At 33.9% G+C, this 23,382-nt stretch overlaps 1 protein-coding gene across 2 annotated transcripts in view; it reads left to right on the top strand.

Annotated features, from left to right (window-relative positions):
* Nucleotides 1-19,485, top strand: part of LOC110105380 (ribosome biogenesis protein BOP1 homolog) — a 27,381-nt gene extending 7,896 nt beyond the window's left edge. The window contains exons 5-19 of one of the 2 annotated variants that reach the window (XR_002304138.2): nucleotides 4,535-4,652; nucleotides 4,818-4,919; nucleotides 9,264-9,423; nucleotides 9,549-9,657; nucleotides 9,749-9,851; nucleotides 9,971-10,121; nucleotides 10,211-10,343; nucleotides 10,427-10,533; nucleotides 10,618-10,676; nucleotides 10,776-10,836; nucleotides 11,458-11,685; nucleotides 12,394-12,478; nucleotides 14,899-15,077; nucleotides 18,756-18,927; nucleotides 19,112-19,485. Coding sequence is in view for 1 of the 2 variants with exons in the window: in XM_020834854.2 (XP_020690513.1) it covers nucleotides 4,535-4,652; nucleotides 4,818-4,919; nucleotides 9,264-9,423; nucleotides 9,549-9,657; nucleotides 9,749-9,851; nucleotides 9,971-10,121; nucleotides 10,211-10,343; nucleotides 10,427-10,533; nucleotides 10,618-10,676; nucleotides 10,776-10,836; nucleotides 11,458-11,685; nucleotides 12,394-12,478; nucleotides 14,899-15,077; nucleotides 18,756-18,841 (1,681 nt within the window). In the remaining variant the exon portion in view is untranslated. Of the gene's footprint in view, nucleotides 1-4,534; nucleotides 4,653-4,817; nucleotides 4,920-9,263; nucleotides 9,424-9,548; nucleotides 9,658-9,748; nucleotides 9,852-9,970; nucleotides 10,122-10,210; nucleotides 10,344-10,426; nucleotides 10,534-10,617; nucleotides 10,677-10,775; nucleotides 10,837-11,457; nucleotides 11,686-12,393; nucleotides 12,479-14,898; nucleotides 15,078-18,755 lie in introns of both variants that reach the window. The other variant, XM_020834854.2, reaches the window with a different exon arrangement.
* Nucleotides 19,486-23,382: the final 3,897 nt, after the last annotated feature.

Raw genomic sequence — 23,382 nt, 5'->3', positions numbered from 1 at the left:
AGAGAGAGAGGGAGGGGATTTGGGAAAGGTTTGGGGAGTTTCCAAAGAGGGATTGTGGATTAGGAAAATTATTATAACATCCAATTTGTTTGAAATTTAAATTGAAGTCATGAATAAAACTTTCCTAAATAAAAATTTCCAAAATTGGAAAGTTTTGAAATTTAAAATTTGAATTTCAAATTGACTACAATTTTCCCTCTCAAGCCCAACTAAAATTGGAAGATAACATGATGATTGAGATCATCATCACAACGGAAAAGGGGGCTTGGTGGGGGCGGCGGCAAGAGGAAGGGAATGGGTGGGTTGATTGCTTGCCGTCGGGTTTTGATAATTTTGGTGGAGGTTGGATATGAAGTGGGGAAGCTAGGGGATGAAAAGGATGTGGGAGTAAGGGTGAAAGAAGAAGATAGGGAAAAGAGAACCACGAACCCGGACGCTTCCAAGGTTGGTGGGTATTGCGTTGCCCTTCACCAAGGGACTTTCTCAAAGCTCTCTCCAAGAACTCTCAAACTCTCACAATAGTAAAACACAGAAATTTTCATAATAATCTTCATTAGTCCTTCTCCAAGAAGAAGAGGGATTTAAATAGACAAATACAAGAAGGAAAAAATAAAAGACAACAATGCCCTCGGGACTTACAAAGAACTAATCTCTTAAGCAAGGGCATAAATGGAAAAAGACAGAAAATAAATAAATACATCACATATAATTGAAATAAAAAAAAGGCGTCATCATTGCCGTCGATCATCGGCCACGTCCCTGATGGAACATTAAGGGTCTGATGTCCGCATCAAATTCACCTCGGTATCCTCCAAGATCTACAGTTATCTCATCTTATCCCCAAGATGACATCAGTGCTCCCCAGCTCCAATGGGAGAAAATCCTCCCTCACATGAATCCACTGCATGGTCAAGACCACTCACCTATACACCCCTCTACCTGTCTCCATCTTTCCAGTCCCCATCATCACCACATAACACCCTGTGTCCAACAGTTCATCCCCAATTGGTTTGCGACCTGGTTGGTGATGAAATTGTGGGTAGCCCCGCAGTCTATTAGGACCACCACCTACTTGTCTGCTATTGCTCCTCTCACTTTCATAGTGAATCCCACCATTGAGTTCAAGGAGACCTCAACCATGTATAAATGCAGTTTTTCTTCCTCCGATGTCTCACTCCCACCTCCCTTCTCAAGTTCCTTGTCATCACATATGGTGAGAACCTGAAGAGTTCGGTTCGTACACCTATGCCCAGGAACTCTCTGGAAGGATATTATTTGTGTTATGGGTGCTAGAGTTAGGGGTGTAAGTGAGCCGAACCGGCTCGAGCTCGACTCGTTTATGGCTCGCGAGCCAAGCTTATCGAGCTCAAACTCGAGCTTGATTGAGACTCGGCTCGCAAGCTGGCTCGATTCAATATTAATATTTTTAAAATACTTTTATTTTATTTATTAAATTTGAACCTGCGTTACTTGCCTAATCCCGCATAAAAATTAAACTAAATGTTTTAATCTTTCTGCAATCATGCCTAATCTTGCTCGAATTCGAGGCGGTCAGCTTCACAATGCTCGAGGAGATCACGTGGCTTGAGGCGGTCTGTACTTGCTGCCTGCGAAAAATAACAGGTTCTACAGTTCGAGGTTTTGAGCAGTTCGTCCGACGTGCGTGTGCGGAAGACCTCCGACATGCGCGTGCGAAAAACCGTTCATTTGAGGTGGTCGCATGCGGAAGACCGTCCGACGGGAGTACGTAACCACGGACGCGACTGTTGCGAAAGATGCCGGAGGCTCACAAATTCAAACGGCGGGCAAACTTGAGCTACTCAATGAGCCTGTTTCATTGTCATGAGTCGAGCTCGAGTTTAAGCCTGGTATTGGACTCACGAGTCGAGCTTGAACACCCCCTAACTCGAGCTCGACTCCTCTCGTTATCACCCCTAGCTAGAGTTCTAGGGGTACTTCGATAGGGCCCTCCCATGTTGTTGCTTGTGCTGGCATTCTCCCTCTTACATTTTTTCCTCATTGCTCTGAGCCAGCTCCATTATGTCCCTCAAGCCCCTAGGCCTCAGGCCCTCAGTACTCTGAGTTCTGCCGTATGTCCTCCCTAAGCCCTTCATGAAATTCCTCTCTAATCCTTCCTTAGAGATTCCCCTGTCTCCCCGACAGTACCTCAAACTTCTCCCGGTATTCCATAATTGTCCCCTCTTGAGTTAGGGTATAGAATTGCTTGTGGATGTCTCCTTCCCAAATGGCTCGGGAATGTTTCAACTAGCACTCCTTAAATTCTCCTCATGAGTAGATCATATACCTAACCTCCCTCCTTTGGAACTAGACTAGGGCTTTCTCTTCCAAACATAGACCCGCCGCCATGAGTTTTTCCCCTCAATTAGCTCGTTGGTGGCAAAGTAACGTTCCGTCCAGTACACCCAATCCTGAGCATCATCCTCTTCAAAGGCCAACATTTTTAGCCTCATTGCTCTTGCATCCATACTCCCATGGTTCCTTCCTCCATTGATTCCTCTGATGTAGTGGTGGTGTGATTTCCTTCATTCCTCTCTTGGTTGACTTTGACCCCCATGGCTCCCCCCCAACCATGCCCTTCTCCATTCCATCTCTCCCCATGCCCGGGTAGTCTTCCGAAGGGCTCGGCTTCCCTCCTTGCTGTCCTACCCTCGGAATACCTCAATCCGCCCACCAACTGGGCCCCATGTGACGATCTTTGATGGTTAACACTCTCCAATTCATCGTCGTCCTCTTGGATATCCTTTCCTCGTGGTTCCACCTAAGAAATTGCTGGTGATGCTTTCAATTGAATCTCGAGCGTCTTTATCATCATCTCTTCAAAGTTTCCAAAGCGGTTCTCGATGACTGAGAGTCTTCCCTCTCACCCCATAATATTTTTCCTCTACTCCAACCTTGAGTTGTTCCATCTCGCTCTCCAATGCTTCCATCTTCTTTGCTTCCATTAATTGGATGTAGGCTCCAATCGCAAAAACAACGAAAATAACTTTTTTTTCCGTCCAAGAAAGCGCTCTAATATCAATTTGATAGGAAATATTTGCAAAAATTGAACAATTCTTTCCTTAAATTTGGAATTTCAGCAAGAAGAAACAGAACTTTTCGGGAAATTGGTAGCAAATCATCAGGAAAAGTTGATAATTACTGAAATATGGGAGAAAAAAAAAAACAAGATACAATGGATCTTCAATTCGATAGGAAGATCCGGCTCTCCGAATCCCTAGCTGGCGACTAGGGCCCAAGCAAACTCTAAGAGAAATACAGGTTCTTCAAATCCAGAACATAACCTTAACCTTAGGGAGAAAAATCTACTTAAAGCAAAACATAATTACCTAATCCCTAAACAGCCCCTTTTGAATTTTTCCTCCCAAACCCATCCTTAATTAATGTTTAATTGACTGCTTGGCCCCACCACAGAATCCGGCCCCCTACTGGGCGGAACCCTTGTTCTGCCTGGTGTATACATGAGCCGTGGTCCACCCTGGACCGGTCTAACATATCCTTGAACCCTTGAAATAAATCACATCAAGTATGCCTTCCATGGGATTGTCTAGCATTTGTAATCATAACCTCCCAAAGGGGCGGAACCAGCTTCAATTTTGAGGGGGGGGGGCAAAAAATTTTTTGCAAAAAATTTTTTTTACTCTACTATAATTTTTTTTTTTTTTTTAGGGGGGGCAATTGCCCCCCCTAAGCTTGTAGTGGTTCCGCCCATGCTCCCAACAATCTTTGAAGATACAGTTTAAGTTATTTTGCTGCTAAACTTCGCTGTGCTCAGATTCTTAGAACATCATTCGTCCAGTTCTGCTGGATGTATTCATGAACTTGATTTTAACTATTCTTTAGCATTGCTTCACTCTCAGGGTTAGTTGTGTATCAGTTTTTGCCATGATAAGCATAACACATTTATATATTAATGTGTTTTTTTAATTCTTTTTGTTGGTTTCTCAGGGAAAGGATTGATATGAATACCATAACACATAACATTTCTTTTCAAGATTTGCATGTAATCTTTAACTTCGTTAGCTTTGTCCTTCATCTTTTCCTTTCTGGCTTTTCCTCTTTTACATATAAAACCACATAACTATGATTGATAAATCTTAAGGTGTATGGCTTACTTGCACAGGACTTATCACCTAGATAACCTCAGATCACTTGAAAGGTAGGTTGCACATCAGCTGAATTGGAGTTATGAAGAAAATATTGATTAAATACATCTCAGTTTTTGTTAGATGTCCTGAATTCTGTCGAAGAACTATGCTTATATTATTAACCATTTTAACTAATGGACCTTTTTGGTCCCCCCCCCCCTCCCCAACCCAAACCCCACCAAAAAAAAAGTTAACATGTCAGTTTTTTAAAATTTTCCTTAAAAATTAATTTTGATGCTACTTATTTCTTCAATTGTTCATTATGTTTAGAACAACTTGAAATATTGTTTATAGTGTACTGGCTATTTAGATTAATATACAGGATATAGTTTCCCCTTCTTTAATCTTATTTTTTTGTTTAAAAATAGGAGGAAAATTTATGATGAATACAATGATGAAGAAGTAGAATTGACAAAGAAGGAGATGAAGCTTATCAAACGCTTGTTGCAGGGTAGCACCCCTCATACTGAAGTGGATCCCTATGCGGTTTGTACACACAGCTACATCCCATTTCAAGTTTTTAAGTATATTAGTAGTTCACTTCAATTTTATCCTTATATAGGAAAGGCTCCACATGCTAAACTGAATAAGCTTAATGTTGTTAGTAAGAAAATCCATGATTTTGTGGTGACAAACATATTATTCTTTCAGCCATACGTTGATTGGTTTGACTGGGAGGACAAAGGACATCCACTCTCTAATGCACCCGAACCAAAGAGGCGTTTTATTCCTTCCAAGTGGGAACACAAAAAGGTATGGCCTCCTAGGTTTTTGTATTATTTGTATGTAAGCTTCAGCAATCAGTAAGTTTTCATTTGTATAGTGACTACTATTTTTTTTTTAAATTTGTTTGGGACTTCACTATCTTTCACTTATGTAACCTTTTTTTATTAAATACTACCTACTCTTTTAATGGAAGCTGTTGTTGCCAAAGCCATTTTTATGTAGTAATTTGAGTTTTGCACGTTCATGATTCAAATGGAACAAATTCTCTTTTTTTTTTCCTTTCAAATTTTGGTTATTTTGGCACTAATTATCATCATTTCTAATGACACCTAAAGGACTCCTCAGCTCCTGTTCTCTAATTTGATTACCCTGCTTTAGAATAGTTCATTTTTTTGTCCCCCTAACGTAGAAAAACCTGTTTCATCTTAAGCATCATTGTTTTTATCTAAATGGTACATCATATTTTGATTATCATTTTATTCTTTTCTAATACATCTGTCTGCTCGCATTCAAAGATTTTTCGATTTATAATGGCTGTAATTGGAGTTTTTTTATGTTAGACCAAGATCTAGAGGAACTTTAGTGAAGGTAGAACAGTATCTCATTTTGGAATTCATTTAATGCAGAACTGAGGGAATTTTCTGAACAAAGGATTAAATAATGTAAAGGCAGCTATTCTTTTTGACGTTCTGTTTACATTTTTTGGTTTTCCTACTCATCTTATGCAGAGCTAGGGTCACTTTTTTCTTTGTCATCCTGAATTTAAATTGAAGATGTTTCAATGAAAACTTTGACAAGAAGAATTGAGCATTAGCTTAGCTTATCTAAAATCCAACTGTCAAGCTTTTCCTCATTGTTTGTGGTAAGATAGCTATCCATGGTGTAAATTTCTGCAGCAAGCAAATATTTAAAAACTCTTTTTGAAAGTTCAATAGCCTGCCTTAAGTTCTCTCCTGCTCAATGCATCTCTTGCAAGCTATGGACACTTCTATTGTTGTAATCTTGGCTCAATGTGTCATATGATGTCCGAATTTAAGCTTTGGTGAAGATAAAGGATTAGTAGGTTGCTATTTATTAGCTACATTTAGCTTTATAAATATGGGATAAGCGTCCAATAGCGGATTTTTGTCAAAAAGAACTGGTTGAAAGTGTTGTTTGACTAGGTTAACTAACATTCCTTTAAATCCATGGTGGGGAGATTCTAGCGAACTGAAGTGAGGCTTACATTTGTTTTTCTTTTTTTTTTCTCTAAGATGATGCATCAATTCTAGTTACTTTGAATCTCAGTTTGTTAGATCTAGGACTACACATTATTATATCGTCATCTTTATTCTTTAACATTAGTTCTTTTATTTTAATACTTGTGCAACCATGCCTTTAGGTGTTAGACAACTGGTCGAAGTATGTATCAATAAGGTTATAATTGATTCATTCTTCCATGCAATTTATGAATAAATTTAATTATATTGACCCTAAAAGTTTTTGGACAGGATGATTGTTTGTTGAAATCCTTGGTTCACGTTAATGGATGTTTGATCATTTGCATGGTATTATTTTACGGTTTCTAGTCAAAACCGTGGCCGGGACTCTTGTTTGGTTGCATTACTTCAGATGGAAGCAAATAGTTCTATGGTTTGTCATGTCTCATGTGGGATTGTTCTTGAGTCTATCTCATACGCTCAAAGTTTCTCATGAATAACGTTTTTGGCTGTTTTCTTTATATTCGTGAATCGTGAACAAAAAATGTTGAAATTCACATTCCTGGTTTGAAGATTGTTTGCAATTTATTGTAATTCCTATTTACAGCTTGCTTTTGTGGGAGAAATGTCTATCATTTTGTTATGCTTGTTTATTATAGTTTCTGATGATTCTTCAGCTTAGCTGTACATATAGTTTGTTGCTTTTCAAATTGGCAGTATAGTTGCCTGAAACAAAATAACCAAATGCTGCTTGGTGTTAAACTTATAATACATTCGATTTTGTAAAAAATGTTATTACCATGACCATGCCTGGAAAATTAGATGAAGTTTTAGTAATAGAGATTTGCTTGACAGCCTAACAACACTGTAGGCGCTCTTGGGTCCTTGGACTGGGTATTTAGAGATATGTATTATGTACATGCTCTAAATCCAATCCATTTTGTATGTGGTAACCTATTGTGGCTTTAGTAGTCCAGTTGAGTGTTTTTCCCACACAATAGTTGTTCTAGGTGTCACTATTTTGTATGCAAGGATTTCGGGCAGTCTAGTTAACCAGAAGAAATCTAAGTGCATACGAACAACCCAAATGATTATATGGTCTACCGTTAATACAGGGGTACTCTTCAACATGTTTTCCTTTGGCATTAGTTACTTTTTTTCCAACTAATGAATGTATAACAAAAAAATATAAAGCATTAATCCTATGATTTCAAAATTTCTCTACTCATTTTGGTCCAAATTTTTTTTATACTATTACGGTGTACTGATATGATCCTAGTGAATTCCAAATTAGTGCTTAGTTCTTGCGAAGCATATGGTCCAATTATTCAGTGGAATTTGACTTCAATCAGCAGGTCAAAAAGATTTATGTTATAGTTCAAAATGAGAACACCATGGAGAGGAGAGAGAGAATTGAAAATGAGGAGAATCGCTTGTGGCTCTGAAAAGTGCAAGAAAAGGGTAGCATATTTCAATTTAAGGGTCCTACAATGCAGCAATGAGAGTGAAGCTGATTAGAACAGCAACAATGAAATGAGGTTGCAGATAAAATAAGTATTTTTAAGTTACAAAGATAAGATTAATAGGATGATTGGCAAAAAAAAGGGAAATGCAAAGAGTGATGGTGTACCTATTCTCCTTAAGTTCTAAACGCTTCCAGCTGGAGATGTGTTTTCTGTTGAGATTATTGCTCTTCTTTGTGAAAATGATTACTTTTTTGGTTATTTAAACATAAAATGGGTGCTCTGTTGATGTAGAATAGGTTTTGAGTTCATTTATTTGCACATTTTGTTCAGTGTAGAATGTACTGTGACTCGAAATTTGTGTTTGAAACTGAAATTTTGGCTTGACGTGGCTGGTTTGAGCTATGTAAATATTAAGCCCCCAACCCCCCAGGCTACATATCTCTCGGGCCTAGAAGATGTTCGGACTATCATGTCACGTAGCTGCTGATTTTCGGGTGGTAACTGGTGGGGGACAGCTCCTATTTAAAACTTGAGGTTTTTCTGGCAGCGTTCTGTTTTTATAAATGTTTTAGCTTAAAGAAAATATTAATTTATATTTAGATAGGATTAGTATTAGAGAGTTTATCTTTCTTATTTCAACTTTTACTTATCAAAATTTTGCTATTTGTTATGGCATTTGGAAAATTGGTAAATTCTGTCACTTTAAGCTACATTTGATCATTATTTAATGAATTCGGGCATGTGTTTTTCATTACCTTGACTGAACCATCCATGCCATTCCTGATGTGTTAGATGCATTTGTTAGGCTTCATACGTTTGGGGCTGATTTCCTGTAGAAAACAGCAACTTTCTTGTTGTTTTCTTCACGTGGAGCGATAGGAATACTTGGATCTAAGTATTTCCTATCAGCATTGTTGGTTGATTAACTGCGTGGGTATTTGTTGGTATTCTCTCATCTGTTTTCCATGTCTTTGTCATTTAGAGCTTTTTTCTAGCGATATTACATGATTTTTTCCTTGAATTGATGAATCAAATAATATGCTTGAATCACCATTGGTCTTGTCCTGACTTCTTTGTCATTGTCTTCAGTAGCCATTGACTGATCATTCTTACAAAGCACATTTGATGTTTTGTGTTGTAATAGCTTATAATCTCTTAAATCTTTGCCTCGATACCCTGTTGGATAATTCTCTTATTTTGAACCTAACTATTGGTTCCTCAATTCATTACTCTACATGTGTACACTTTTTTTTGGAAAAGTTGAGTGTTGAATCACAAATTTAATGTAGGTGGGATTCAATCTAAGGACGCTGAATATAACTTCTAAGATGTTTACTAAATAAGCTCGTTGACACCGCTAGAATATATAGACTATCTTCAAACGTTTATCAATTAAAAGTGCAATTCCTAAAGTGGGAGCATATTTGCATTGTAAAACTTTTGATCAAGTGATTGTCAACTTGTGAATTGACTTGTAAATTGTTGATTGAAATCTGCTATTCGGTTGTGATTATCTGTATTCCTTTTTTAGAAGCTTAGTTGTGGATATTCTTTTCCTCGACTCTTTTAGCATAATTAGTTGATTTATTAATTATACAGATTTCTTGCTCACAAAACGTGTTGAAAATCGATGACCAAGTACCATTTTTTTCTTGAGTAGGAAAGATTTAAAACAGCTTTTTAGTTTTTTCTGTGGTTTCATGAAGGTTGTTAAATATATTAGAGCAATTCGTAAAGGTTGGATCAAGTTTGAAAAACCAGAGGAGGAGCCCCGCCATTATTTGTTGTGGGGAGATGATTCTACTTCTGCTGAAAGTAAGAGGCAAGGTTTGAAATATATTCCTGCACCCAAACCCAAGCTCGCAGGTAATTTTATAAAGTATATTAAGACATTCATAAACAAATGAAAATATGACATTGGTTTCTTTTTGGGCCTTTTAATGGACAGAACTGTAGTAAATCAAATTTTGTTTAATGTTCTTCATTCCCAGGCCATGAGGAATCATATAATCCATCATTAGAGTACATCCCTACTCAAGAGGAGATAAACTCGTACCAACTGATGTATGAGGAAGATCGTCCCAAGTTTATTCCTAAGAGGTATTCATCAGCTTTCTTCTTTGCATGGGCTAATATAACTTCTTCAATGCTAGAGCAGAACATGCTAATCTGTGTGATTCATTTTTAACAGATACGAGTCTCTTAGGAATGTGCCTGCTTATGAGAATGCTCTTAAAGAAGGATTTGATCGTTGCTTAGATTTATACTTGTGCCCTAGAACAAGAAAGAAACGAGTAATTTAGAGAGTTCATCAATCTGCTTAGTGAATTCTGATTAACTTTTTTCTTTTCATAATTCTTGCAGTTTTGGAAGAGATTCTTACAGGAATGTAAAGTGAGCTTTTATTTTGCAGATTAATATTGATCCTGAATCTTTGAAACCAAAGCTACCAAGCAGGAAAGATCTGAAGCCTTATCCATCGAAATGCTATCTTGAATATTTAGGTCACAGTGGTCCTGTAAAATCAGTTTCAGTTGAAATATCAGGGCAGTGGTTAGCATCTGGTTCGTGTTTAGTTGTCTCTATTGTTTGTAATGATGTTTACTTTCATTTCATGCATGTGCATTTTCACTTTTGGTGTTCTTTCATTAAGGTTCGACCGATGGAACCATACGGCTTTGGGAGGTTGAAACCGGTCGCTGCCTTAAAGTTTGGGAAGTTGGCCAACCTGTAAATCATGTTGCATGGAATCCTTTGCCTCAGCTTCCTATTTTGGCAGCATCGGCGTAAGTTAATGTGTCTCTTTGAGTGCTTTACTTTTATGAAACTAGACCTACATTCTTGTAATCATTTTTAAAATACTCTGCAGGGGGCATGATGTGCTTCTTTTGGACACAGGGCTTGGAGATGCTGAAGAGCAGCATAGAATTACTGAACTTCTCCATGTGGAGGAATCGGCATCAACGGATGATAGAGGTCTGTGATTCTCATTATCTTTGAACAGTTTAGATCTACTGAATATCATTTGGCTCACTACTGATGACTTGAGGTGTTATACAGATCTTGTGAGCTGGGCCAGAGAAGAAATGTACGGTGGCATCCGTCTTAAGCATACTAAGGTAGATTTAGTTATGTTTTTCCCCCTATTTTTATTATTTGTATTTGATGATGCTTACATGTAAAATAAACATCATTTCTTCTTTTGTTTTTCTTTGTAGGCAGTAGCCAATGTTGAGTGGCATCGAAAAGGAGACTATTTCACGACGGTCATGCCAAAAGATATCCTTAGGACGTCTTTTTTTTACCCATTTGCCAATTTTCTTTTCATACATGCGCTGCTCTAAATGAATCATGTTCTTTTATTGATGGCTTGAAAAGTTTAAATTTTTAGACAATTTACCAATTTTTGGTCTTATGAACATTGTGAGAGCGTTTTCAAAAGCGTAGTAGGCTTATATCATATTTTCCAACGATCATGCCAAGAGATATCCTTGGGTTGTTGATGGGAGTAGTTCTACTTATATTTTGATTTCCAAAGAAGATGGTGATTCATGAGGTTCCTAGCTGTAACACAGATGATGCATGTTGAACTTGTAATTGAATAAATTATCATATTTTATTTTCTATAGAAGAAATGCTTAAATTAAATATAATTGCTGAAATGTAAAGTTTGTTAAATGTAATGTTTGGACTATTGGCTTGTTCCTTTAGTGTTGCATGTAATAATTCAAACTGGGAGTTTTTTAAAAGCCTCCCTGAGAGGCTTGATGTATTCTATAGCTACATTTTTGTGTTTGAGTGCCAAGACCATTCAGACAAATATTGATTTGCGTGCTTTTTTAGAAGAAATACTTTTGGATATCTTTCTGCTCTTGATGTAAACCTTAACCCAGTGTTCACGTGATACAAAAGCTGTATTGTTGCACCAACTTTCTAAAAAGCAAACACATAATCCTTTCAAGAAGCTGCGGGGACTTGCAGTTTCAGCTGTTTTCCATCCTACAAGATCGATTTTCTTTATCTCCACAAAGAATCATATCCGTATTTATGATCTTCTGAAATCAAAGCTAATTAATAAGCTTGAGACCGGATTGCAGGAAGTATCATCTGTTGCAGTTCATCCTGGCGGTACATGATGTTCATCTACTTTAGAACATACACACATACACACATACACACACCCTCTCTTTCTTTCATACACATATGCTATTCTAGTATTTTTTTCTTTGGTTGGAGCTCTTTCCATATTATTATTATTTTTTTCTTGTTTTTTAGTCTTCGAACGTCCCGTTGGTTAAGCCAAAATAGTTCATCCTAATCAAAACTATAAGAATGGCGGGAAATCAAATTCCATGAAATTTCAAAATTGATTTAGCTATGCATCAAACATGCAAAGATAATACTCTAATGGAGGGTCTTGATAGTGAGCTAGATGGTTATAAATTTGTTGGAATATCCTAATCAAGTGGTTTTTCTTTTTGAAAATGTATGGAATGGCATCAAGGACAAATTCACTAGATTTGATTAAAAAAAAGATATAAATAAAGAGAAGTGGTGCTTTGATTGAGTAGCATCACCCGTCACTTTATCATCAATTTTGATTAATTGTCATGTGTCTTAAAAAAACGATCTAATTAGATTACCAAGTTATTAAACTATAGATCTACATCAATGACCTTGATCTTATATATAAACATAATAATATAAAAAACTAATTGTATGGAGTTTGAAAGTTTATATATATATAATAATAATATGTACGTAAGTATGTATGTGTATGCATAACTATATATAAATTCTACAAATTCAACTTGGTAATCTTATTTTTTGTTCTAGGTGATAATCTCATTGTTGGAAGCAAGGAGGGAAAGATGTGTTGGTTTGACATGGATCTCTCCTCTCGACCCTACAAAATCTTGAAGTATGTAGAGCCTTTGGTGCACCTTGTTTATACTCGTAATTTATGATCCATATGCATCTTTCGAATTTACCATGATTATTAGGAAAATGTTCTGTTTTTCATGGCCTCTAATTATTCGATTTATTTGTTTTGCCTTCTTCTTGGCTTAAATTGCTAGATTTTTTGAGATATCAAAAAGCTATATTTGGGTGCTGAGCGATAGAGGAAATGATGCAGATGGTTAAATTTTTTGAATGTTTGATTAATACCTCACTGCTTTACCAGTTTACTAATGTTCAGTGAAGGCTGATTTGGATTGATTTTGTTTTGTTGTTCCCAGAATATTAAATCTAAAAGTAAAACTGATTGATACTTTTGGTGCAGTTTAAATTTCATGTATTGCATGAACTGGCTTATTTTTTGTTTGGTTTAGATATTGGATTTTGGAAACCAAATTAAGTTCATATTTGTTCATATTGATGCGTGTTCTTCATTTTGAAGTTGCTGTCCACATAAATTTGCCAAATTTAGCTTCATTTCCTCTACCATCTGTCTTGAAGGTCATGAGAAAATGCTACTCGCATTATTTTGAATTTATTTTATGAACATGTTTTTTATATGATAACGTTGTCTTCCTTAAGTTGCATGCTAACATTGTGATACGATGAATCATGATGTTTGCACTTTTTAGATTGCATCTATAGCATTTTCTTCTATGATTACATTCAATTAATAATCTGCTTTATTGCTTGCAATTACGATGGAGCTATTGGACCTGTTGATATTCTAATAGAGGTGTGGAAATGTGTAGACAGATAGAATATCATAACACTCTCAACCAATTGGAAGAATGAATGAAAATGAGGATTCATGTGGCCTACCTCAAATAGTTGGTTTAAAGTTATTGTTGATGGTGGTGATGATGATAGGCAGCAACAAAAGAAGTAACTAAATAAGCATAATTAAAAGAATAGCCTATGTAGTTAGTTAAGAATAATAGAAATAATCAGTAAATTTAATTAGTTTATTTTCTTTATATTTTGATGTCCCAATAGAAAGGATGGAGCGAATTTAGTTTAGCTTGTTGTATTTGATTAAAATAAAAGTGATAAAAAAATGCAATTCTTTATCTTATCACAAAAGTCTCCTAGATTTAGATTTCTTCCATCAAACTAGCAATAAAACTTCAAAATTTAAACCTCTCAAACTACTATTTTGACTAACCTTATCTTGCTATAAAGATAAACCAGAGAAAAATCCTAAGATGAAAAGGGAACGAGAAGAAGAAAAAAGAATTAAGTGTTTTTTATAAATCAACTGTAAATTTCTTTCCAGGCAATCCATTTTCTTCTACAGTGCATCTAATCTTCTACTAGAGGGATTTAAATCAACTTCTTTGAAGGCATATACAATATCATGGTTCAATTTTGTTCGACGATTCAATGCATATGATTCTTACACTACTTTTGGATGAGTTTGCTCGTATTTCTTCAAGATCTTTTTGTCTTTTAGTCCTTTAGAAGTATCATCTCGATGATCTATATCTGATGGAGCATGATTTTTAACCTCGGGTATATAAGTATATTATCAATAGCACTCTTTGGGGTAAGAGCATTTTGCAAATAGGGGGATTGATGCAAACATAAATTCTGATTTTTCTTAGGCTTTGTTTAACATGAATATTAGAGTTATCATAAATGTTTAAAGATTTTAATATTTAATTAAGATTGCTCTAATTAATGTTATTAAATTTTTTTGTTTGTAGTTTTTTAGTCTGCTAGCAGTTTGCTAGCTTCTTAGTAGTTTTTAATTTCTCATTAACTATCAGAATTTTGATTCATATAAGATATTTCGTGTTGTGAATAATGTTCTTATTGTGAATTCTTCTTCATCTATTTTAGGATTTTAATCCGTGATCTCATGCACAATTTAAGGCATTTTAGGAGAGTTTATCTCCTCTTATAGAGACGAGGCTTACAAAAAGTCTTTACTTCTATTAATCTTTTATATATTTCACATGTTTTGTATTACCTTTTCTAATTTATATTTCACATGATTCTCTCTATATTTCAATTAATAAACAAATCTCTTGATTCTTCTAACAACCCAACAATAAGTATACATAAGATTTGATGTTCAAAAGTTTGCTATTAACTATGGTTTGATGATCTATTTTGTTGACCATTTAAGCAAATTGTTGAATTCTTTGGATAGGTTGAGGTTATATGAAAACTACTTGCTTGCAACTAATAGGCCACTATTTTTATTGCAGCTAGTAGTCCTTTGGTTGATCTTGTTTAACTATAGGGATTAAAACCAAAATAAAAAGCATGCAAATTTCAATTTGTCTCATTTCTTTCATGAATAGCTCTCTAGCATTAATGATTTCATTTATAGCTTCCTGTTTCTGTTGTTTCATATTTTATTCTGAATATTTGCAGAACGCACCCAAAGGATATAACAAATGTTGCCTTTCATCGTTCATACCCTCTGTTTGCCTCGAGTTCTGAAGATTGCACAGCATATGTGTTTCATGGAATGGTTTATTCAGATCTTAACCAGAATCCTCTTATTGTCCCTTTGGAAATTCTCCGTGGTCATGCTAGCTCAAAATATGGAGGTAAGCATTCTTTTGACGATGTACTTTTGCTTATTAAAGGATATCTATTTTGTGGGTTTGCATTATTCGGGTGGTTCTAGACCAATCAATATTTTAAACCTAACCAAATCAAACCAAACCTATTAACCAACTCTGAAACCAAAATCAATTCACCATTATGATTAACCAAACCATACCAAACTATCATGTCCAGTTCTGTTAAGGATTGATTTTTGACTTAGAAACATAATCTTAATGATTTTCTCTTTCGGTTTCAATTTATTTCTCTTTGTTTTATAAACATCATTACTATTTAGGATTTGAGACGACTACTTTCTCAGAAAAGAAATCTTTAGAGGGAATTGTGATAAAATATTAAGACAAAATGATATTTTGCAACTGTTAAAATGTGATTACCAGCAAATTGGTGAAGCAGCGGGTATTGAGTAAATGCTGAATTAGCTCTTCTTCAATAAAGGTCTTTGATATATCATCAGGAAATGAAAGATTCTTAGAGTATCAATGCATCATTAGTATAACACTTTCAGGTTGTAAATCAGCAATAGAGATAGTGCATGATTTAAAAAGAAACCCACCAGCTAACTACATGTCACGGTATTGGATGCAGACAGATCTTCCCCCACTAGATGTTGTGATAAATAAAATTCACACGAACTGAATTGAGAATTCATAATTTAATAGACCCCCAATTAAAACAATCAATGCCTCCTTTTGATGTAAACTGGAAAAATATGAGAAATCATTTTTTTTAATGATAATTTGTTTATTTTCTAAATTTGAAAATTTTCTTAATATTAAAAAATCACAATCTTGTCAAAGATGGGAGCTAGACTTATGAGTAGTTAGAAAAGTCAATTGTACTTGCTTTTTTTTGACATAAAATAGTCACACTCTCATACTAATCAAATTATAGTGTTGAAATTGAATTAGTTAAGAATTAAACCAAAAGGAGCAAAGTAGCAAACTCAGACCTCACCTTGGTTTAAAAAGGCAACTTCCCTTTAAATTACCAATCGCATTTTTACCACTTTACAAAGAATTCAACATTAAATAAGCATATACAAGTTATAAGAGCGTATAGAATTTTATCAAACCAAAGTTTTTAAATTTCTCAGAATTCTGTCTATAAACCTTGCATCCATATTCGGTTGTCTCTATTTCTTGTAATCAATTTCTAACCAAAAATTCAATTATAGTTGCTTAAATTATCTTGAGAACAACAACGTGGTGAGCATAATAAATCCACAGGATGGCAGCATGAATACTTGAGTGGATAAAAAATTTAAAACTTGTTTTTAGGAATAGTGCCACAACCATAGATATCCATCATAAACCATCAATAATCAAAATCGACAATAACAAAATGCTGGTAGAAGGAATAATACTTCAACTAACTATAACCTTAGCAAAAAAAAAAAAAAAAAAAAAAAAAAAATTAAAAATATAAAAAATATATAAAAAAAAAATAAAAACATTAAAAAAACTATTCCAAATGAAAAAAAAAAAAAAAAAAAAAAAAAAAAAATATATATATATATATATATATATATATAAATTAAACCAAACCATCATGTTTTCGTTAATCATATCATCACGAGCATGTTTCAAATAAATTTAAATTGAAAAATACAAATAAAAGAATTATTAAATAACAAAACTAATGTGCTTTACAATTTTTTAAGTGCTTGACAATTTCGATGAGCATAAACTTATAGATCTCTATCGGTATCACTTCCAGTGAAAAAGGATTTGTTTGCAAGAAAAGATTGAGATAATGGTGCAAGTTGTAATGATGAGTGGTTAAGCTCGAGATGTTTTTATTATAGTCCAGGTATTACTTATGAAGAATAAAATGAGCGAAGAATGGATTTAAAGCCTAAATAACTAAGGTTTACGGCTTCACTATACCCTTAATTAAATGATAATAAGAATTAGTTGTTAGCATATGAAAATATACATGTTTTCTTTCATATAATATATCTGATCGATTTAATTTGGTTTATTCAGTGACAAAATTCTAACTCTAACCAAACCAAATAATTCAGTTTAGAAAAATGTCAAACAAAAGCAAATTGTTTAGTCAAATTGGTTTTGATTAGTAAGTATTTTGCATGTATTTTAATAATTTTTTTGTAAGTTAATGTTCAGGTTGATGTGGAAATGTCAGTCGTAGTGAGAGTGAGGAGCGATTACTATCTTTATAGAAGGAGAAGCTCATTTTCCTTCAGTATCTTTCTCCTGCAAAGGTTTATTTTGATTGGCTACTCTTTGACATCTTTAAATTTAGTGTCATTCATGATTTTAAAAATTTTAAATTAGTTTGATCCTCATTTTATCAACTAAATGGATCAAAATTTTCACGATGGGAGGCCCCAATTGCGTATAACTTAATTTGGATTTCTGAATGTAGAGACTTTCAAATGGGTTGGGGTCAAATTGCATGGCTTATTGAACTAATTTCACTTGCGATTCTTATGTTGTAAATCACAATTAAGGGTCAAGATGATTGGGAGGAGAATTTTCATTCTTCTTCTAAGAAAAGTCCATATATATATTCTCCGTTTTTAAGTAGAATAATTTATATACAGTCCTAGATTTTGATATATTAAAAGCAAGGTCAAGTTGGTATGATGAATTTCAATAAATTTTTAAATAGTTTAATTGACATAATGGATTCAACGAACTTTTATGATGGATTGCTCCGATTGCCTGGTATTAAGAAAATTTTAATTGGTGAAATATATGCAAAAAATTATAATATTAAGAAGGCTTCTATTTTCCGTCCCATGATTATTTCATATTTAATGAATTGCCAATCATCACTAAAATTGATTTAACTATAATCAATGATATGATACTGAGTTTGAAGATTTTATACAAAATGAGGAAAATAGTCACTCCTAAGAGCAGAAATGTTCATTAGCCATATTTACTAAATATGATTAATTGAAGATACAACTTCATTAATGATTCTTAATGTGATTAGAAAAGATGACCCTTAGGTGCTATTTGGTAGCACCCAGGATTTGATTTAAAGTAGGATTTCGTAAATCCTCTAAATTTGGATTTCAGAAATCCTGAAAACTGTTTGGTAACATTCATGATAAATCCTATTAAATTCAGTGTAAGTGTTTGACTATAGAGCGGATTTAATGAGCGGACTCTTCCTCTAAAGCTAATGAATTTCGTAAATCCGGCAAAAAATAGGATTTCGGAAATCCGGGATTTAGCAGGAAAAGGTGGAATTTTCCGTCTATGGTGGCTTTCATTTGCCATGATATTTGATTTTGCATTTTAGGCCGTTTGGCTGGATTTCGCTCAAATCCACCTCAAATCTGACTTAAATCTTGCTACCAAATTGCCCCTTAAAATTCATCCGAGTTTAATTGTACTTATTGTAAGTTTGTAGAATTTAATTTTCACAATTAAATAAAATTTCAGTACTCATCTAAAATACATAAAACAATATCATATGTTTTAAAATTTTGTTTGATGATTAAATTATTTTGTTATTAACTGCATTTTATACTAAATATGCTTGCAAATTTGTTTGATTATTAAATCTTTTCAGTTTCTAACTCTTCATATTTTCATAAAAACACCATTTATCTTTCAGTCAAGTGCTTATAAATAATAATATGAGTGGTTGCCTGATCTATAGCTTTCATACGAATGCAGGAGTATTGGATTGCAAATTTCACCCAAGGCAACCCTGGTTGTTTACTGCCGGTGCTGATTCAGTAATTAAGCTTTACTGCCACTAAGATATTTTCTACTTCCAGCATAATTACAGAATGGAGTGAAAAAGTCATCTTCACAATGAAATTGAAGAAAATGCTTCAGTGTAATGGTAAAGAGGAACGCAAATTCGCTTTATATTGTCATCTTGCTTAGACTTTGTTTGGGACGGGTTTCTTACTGTTTTTTAAAGCCATTTTCTAGTTCCAAAACTGGCAGTTTAATAAAGTTTTGAACTAAAAAGCTCTTTTAGAAATCATTTAGAAAGCCGTCCCAAACAAAACCTTACTTTACAGGTGTTTCGAGTGTGACCTGGAAAGAAGACATAACCAGGAAGATGAGTAAAGCATTTTGGTTTAATGGCAGATTGGATTTGCTATATGCAGCTAAATTATCCAAATTTGAGGTATGTAATATCATGAAGAGGGTATTTAAAGAAATATTTCACAATGCATGAGCTTTGTTTGATTCATGAATTGAACAAATTTTGTTAGGGTTAATAAATGTAATCGGCAGATTAGGGTTAGATTAACAAGCTGCGAGTTATTGTAATTCATAGGTAATTCATAGGTTTATGAAGTCTTGGTATTTCTATAAATTTTTCTCTTTAGGGAACTTTGTGGTGTAATAAATAAATTGAGTTATGGTTTCTGTCTCTTCTATTTCTTTTTTTTTTTCTAATATATATCTGGAGTTTCTCAAATTTATCTAATTACCTTATTTTTTTGTTATTTTCTTCATTCCAATGTTATTTTTGTAACAAATTGGGATTAATGATATTTAGATGTATGGAGATTATGATTTGCTTTGTGTAAATTTACTTAGGTGGTTTTGCATCTTGTTAAGTGCGGCCACCGGATTGGCTGTAGGCGAATTAAGATGCGCCATGTCATCCGGCATATAATAAAATGATGATGTGGCATGTACTGATTTGCCTCCGGACGGCGTCCGTTAACCCTACATAATAATTTCTACGTGAGTTGGGAATTGTTAGGGCATCTCCGACCGAAAAATTTATTGTCCACTCGAAAATACAGTGACTCATTCTCGAACTAAATTATATTTTACAATACCAAAAAAGAATATTCTAGATATTCTCTTTTTTCAATAAAAAAATTTTGTTTTTGAGCAATGGGATGTTAATATTGAAAATTTTGATGGAGCAGCTTGTTCAATGTAAGTGCTGGTATAGTGGAGGGCATGTAAATGTATTTTATTTTAGATTTTATATTTGGTGTTTTAATTTATTTTATTATTAGGCTATATAATTTTAAATATTAGTATATATATTGTTTAATTGATACTTTATTAATCAATGTTTAAAGAAAAATTACATAAAAATTTATTAATATTTTCACAAGTAATTTAAAAGATCTGGATGATTATATTTTGTGCCGTTATAGACGTTAATCATTCAATTTTATTTTAAATGATTTAAAATAATTGTATCAAAGTAATTTAAAAATAATATTACGTCTCTAAATTTATATATATTTATAAACAGATTTTTTATATTTACTTATATAATATAATATTATTTAATTTTTAAAATTTTCAATATTAATGTGAAAATATATTTCATTTTAAATAAATAAATGAATAAAATGTATATATTAAATATTTAAATATTAAAAGGTATTAAATAAATATAAAATTTTAGATATTATAAATGTAAACAAATAAAATCTAGTGGAGTGTCCATTTTAAAAACAATAAAATTGATGATCACAGTTTTTTTTGTCGGGGTTTTAAAAATTTTGATGCTTGCTTAAATGAAAAAGAAATACAAAGTATATAAAGTAAAAACATTGTAGATCATTTTAGTTCACTTTTGAGATAAATTAAACTCGTTCAATTTTGAGTGAAAATTATTTACATCACAAGCAAGCAAGTTAGATCGCCGTCGCTCGTCGCCACCCATAGTAGTCCACCATCGTCGGCCATCACTAGTCTTTGCTAATACCAGTCTTTGATGGCCCACACCACCATTGGCCGCAACTAGTAGCCGTCCGTTGCCGGCCACCATTGGCCATCACAATGGGCTACCACCACTTGTCATCACAGTTGGCCACCACCGCCACCTGCGGCCGCTATCATCTTTGAATTTTACACTACATACATTTTATTTCAAGTCAAACAAAATAACATTTACTTGCATTTACTTTTCATCTATGCAAAAAACTCCATTTTTTTAAAATATTTATTCAAATTAAGTCAAAGTGCTAGTCAAAACTCCAGCTCTAAAATTTTTTTACACTGTTTTTTCATTACTTTTAGAATGCATTCCTTTTTTTGAGAAATTATTTTGTGTGGACCTCGGACGTAGCTCTACATCTAGACTCCAATAGAATGCTGAAACATGTGGCCCGACGAACCAACCCAATCCACTGGTCCAAAGGTGAAAAACCTGGTCCGTGAAAATTTTAAAATTTGTACATACCAAAAGTCGCGGCATTCTGATGTTTCATTTTCGATTCCTGGATCAATCTTTTAGCTCTTTGCTCTCAGTTTAGGCGGCTCTTCATCTTCGCATAAGGATCGAGTCTTCTAGTTGGGAAATTAATATGTCCGGATGTTGAACCTTTCACCGTCTTACGGCAAACCAAAAGTGTCAGCATTTGCTATTCTTCCAAACAGGAGTTAAGGTCAGATTTATCTCCAGAGCAGTTCTACATCACTCGATATGTTAAAATGCCAAATCTATTTGATTTGTAAATGGTTTATTTGAAAGAGTTGTTAGGGTTTAGGGTTTTTTTTTCTGCATAATAGAAAGTGGGTATTGTTGGGTACTACTGTGTATTGATGTGTATTGTCATGATACAAGCTTTTAGCAATCATAAATCTAATCATAGTGGAACACAATGTTCTAGTGTGATTTCTAATATTTTGATTGAGAATTAAAGTCAAAACCCTTTTTGAAACCAGCTTTTAAGCAAACATATTCCTAAGATCTTATTTTTAAAGAATTTGGTCTGCAAATGTGATGTTCTTTGTGAATACTAAAATCAATAATATGAGCATAACTGTAGTACATATCATATGCTTACTTCTTATAATTTAAAATACCCTATGTACAAGCAAAAACTAGCTACCTAAATACATAACAATACATTGCAATATAGAATAAAATACACAACAATACACAATAGTGCACAACTCAACACCCATCAATACACAACAATGCAACATAACAATGCATATCAATACACAACTCAATACACATTAATACACAATAATACACAGTTCAATACATAACTAAATACATATCAACACACAACATCACACATCTCAGTACCTAGCAATACACACCAATACACAGCTAAGTACATCAATACACAACAATATACAGCTAAATACATAGTAGTACATAATTCAATATATAGCGGTACACAGTAATACATAACTAAATACACATTAACACATAGTTTAGTACACAATAGTATACATCAATACAAATACAGAATAGTACACAGCTGAATACCCAGTAGTACACAATAATATATAACTCAATATACAACATTACACAATAATATAAATATACAATAATACACATCTGAATACCCAGCAGTACATAGCAATATACACAAGTACACATCAATATACAACAATACATAGCAATATGCATCAGTACAGAGCAACACACAACTAAATACATAACAATACACAGTGTGTATTAGGAAAAATACAATTTTCAAATATAATTTTACAATTACCCATAATTCGAAGAATACATCCTAAACCCTAAAAAACTATATATTTATATTAAAATCTTACAAAATCATGCTTCTTCACAACATCCACACATAAATAATTGATATTTACATTAAAATCATCCTTACATAACAAAATCATACTTCTTAGAGGCATCTGACACATAAATAATTGAAGAATACACCATTAAAAATAATAGTAATAAATAGTAAAACTTATGATGAGTTTAAATTTTATTGATAATTACCCTAGTCTTTCTCCCATTGTTGGCTGCAGCAACTCTCAATGGATGTTTTGAATATCTCCTTTCATCTCCTCGACGAATGCAATGTCCTTCAAATCAGATTCCATTTTCCTCGCATGTTTCTCGTTTTTTCTTTTCTCAATAGGAAAAATGTGATATTAAGCCACACACCAAAATCCTAAATACTTGGGCACTTTTGTGAGTTTCTTAAAAAAAAAAAAAGGTTAAAAAGATTGTCTCGATCTGGTCCATTAGAAAAATAATATCAATATTAAATATCCACGTGTCAGTAATCTATTAGCGTACGAAAGTAGAGCTATGTATCCGCACTAGGGGTGCAAATGAGTCGAGTCGAGCTCGAGTCAGGGGGTGTTCGAGTTGAGCTCTAGACTTGAGCTCGACTGTCAAATATCGAGCTTGAGATTGAACTCAAGTCGAGCTCGAATCAACAAAGGAAAAAAAAAAAAAACTCATCAAGCTGTTCGAGAGGCATTTCGAGCTTAGTCCGTCCGTTGAGCTTTCGTACACGCCTTTGCTAGCGTCTGTCTCGTCGACAGCTTGTGTCGTCGAGGTTCCGTCTGCGTCCGTCGAGCTTGCGTCATCGACCATCCG

The sequence above is a fragment of the Dendrobium catenatum genome, unplaced genomic scaffold, assembly GCF_001605985.2.
Source record: "Dendrobium catenatum unplaced genomic scaffold, ASM160598v2 fragScaff_scaffold_1013, whole genome shotgun sequence".
Lineage (NCBI taxonomy): Eukaryota > Viridiplantae > Streptophyta > Magnoliopsida > Asparagales > Orchidaceae > Dendrobium > Dendrobium catenatum.
The sequence above is the reverse complement of the archived record's forward strand: the minus strand, read 5'-3'. Positions and strand labels throughout refer to the sequence as shown.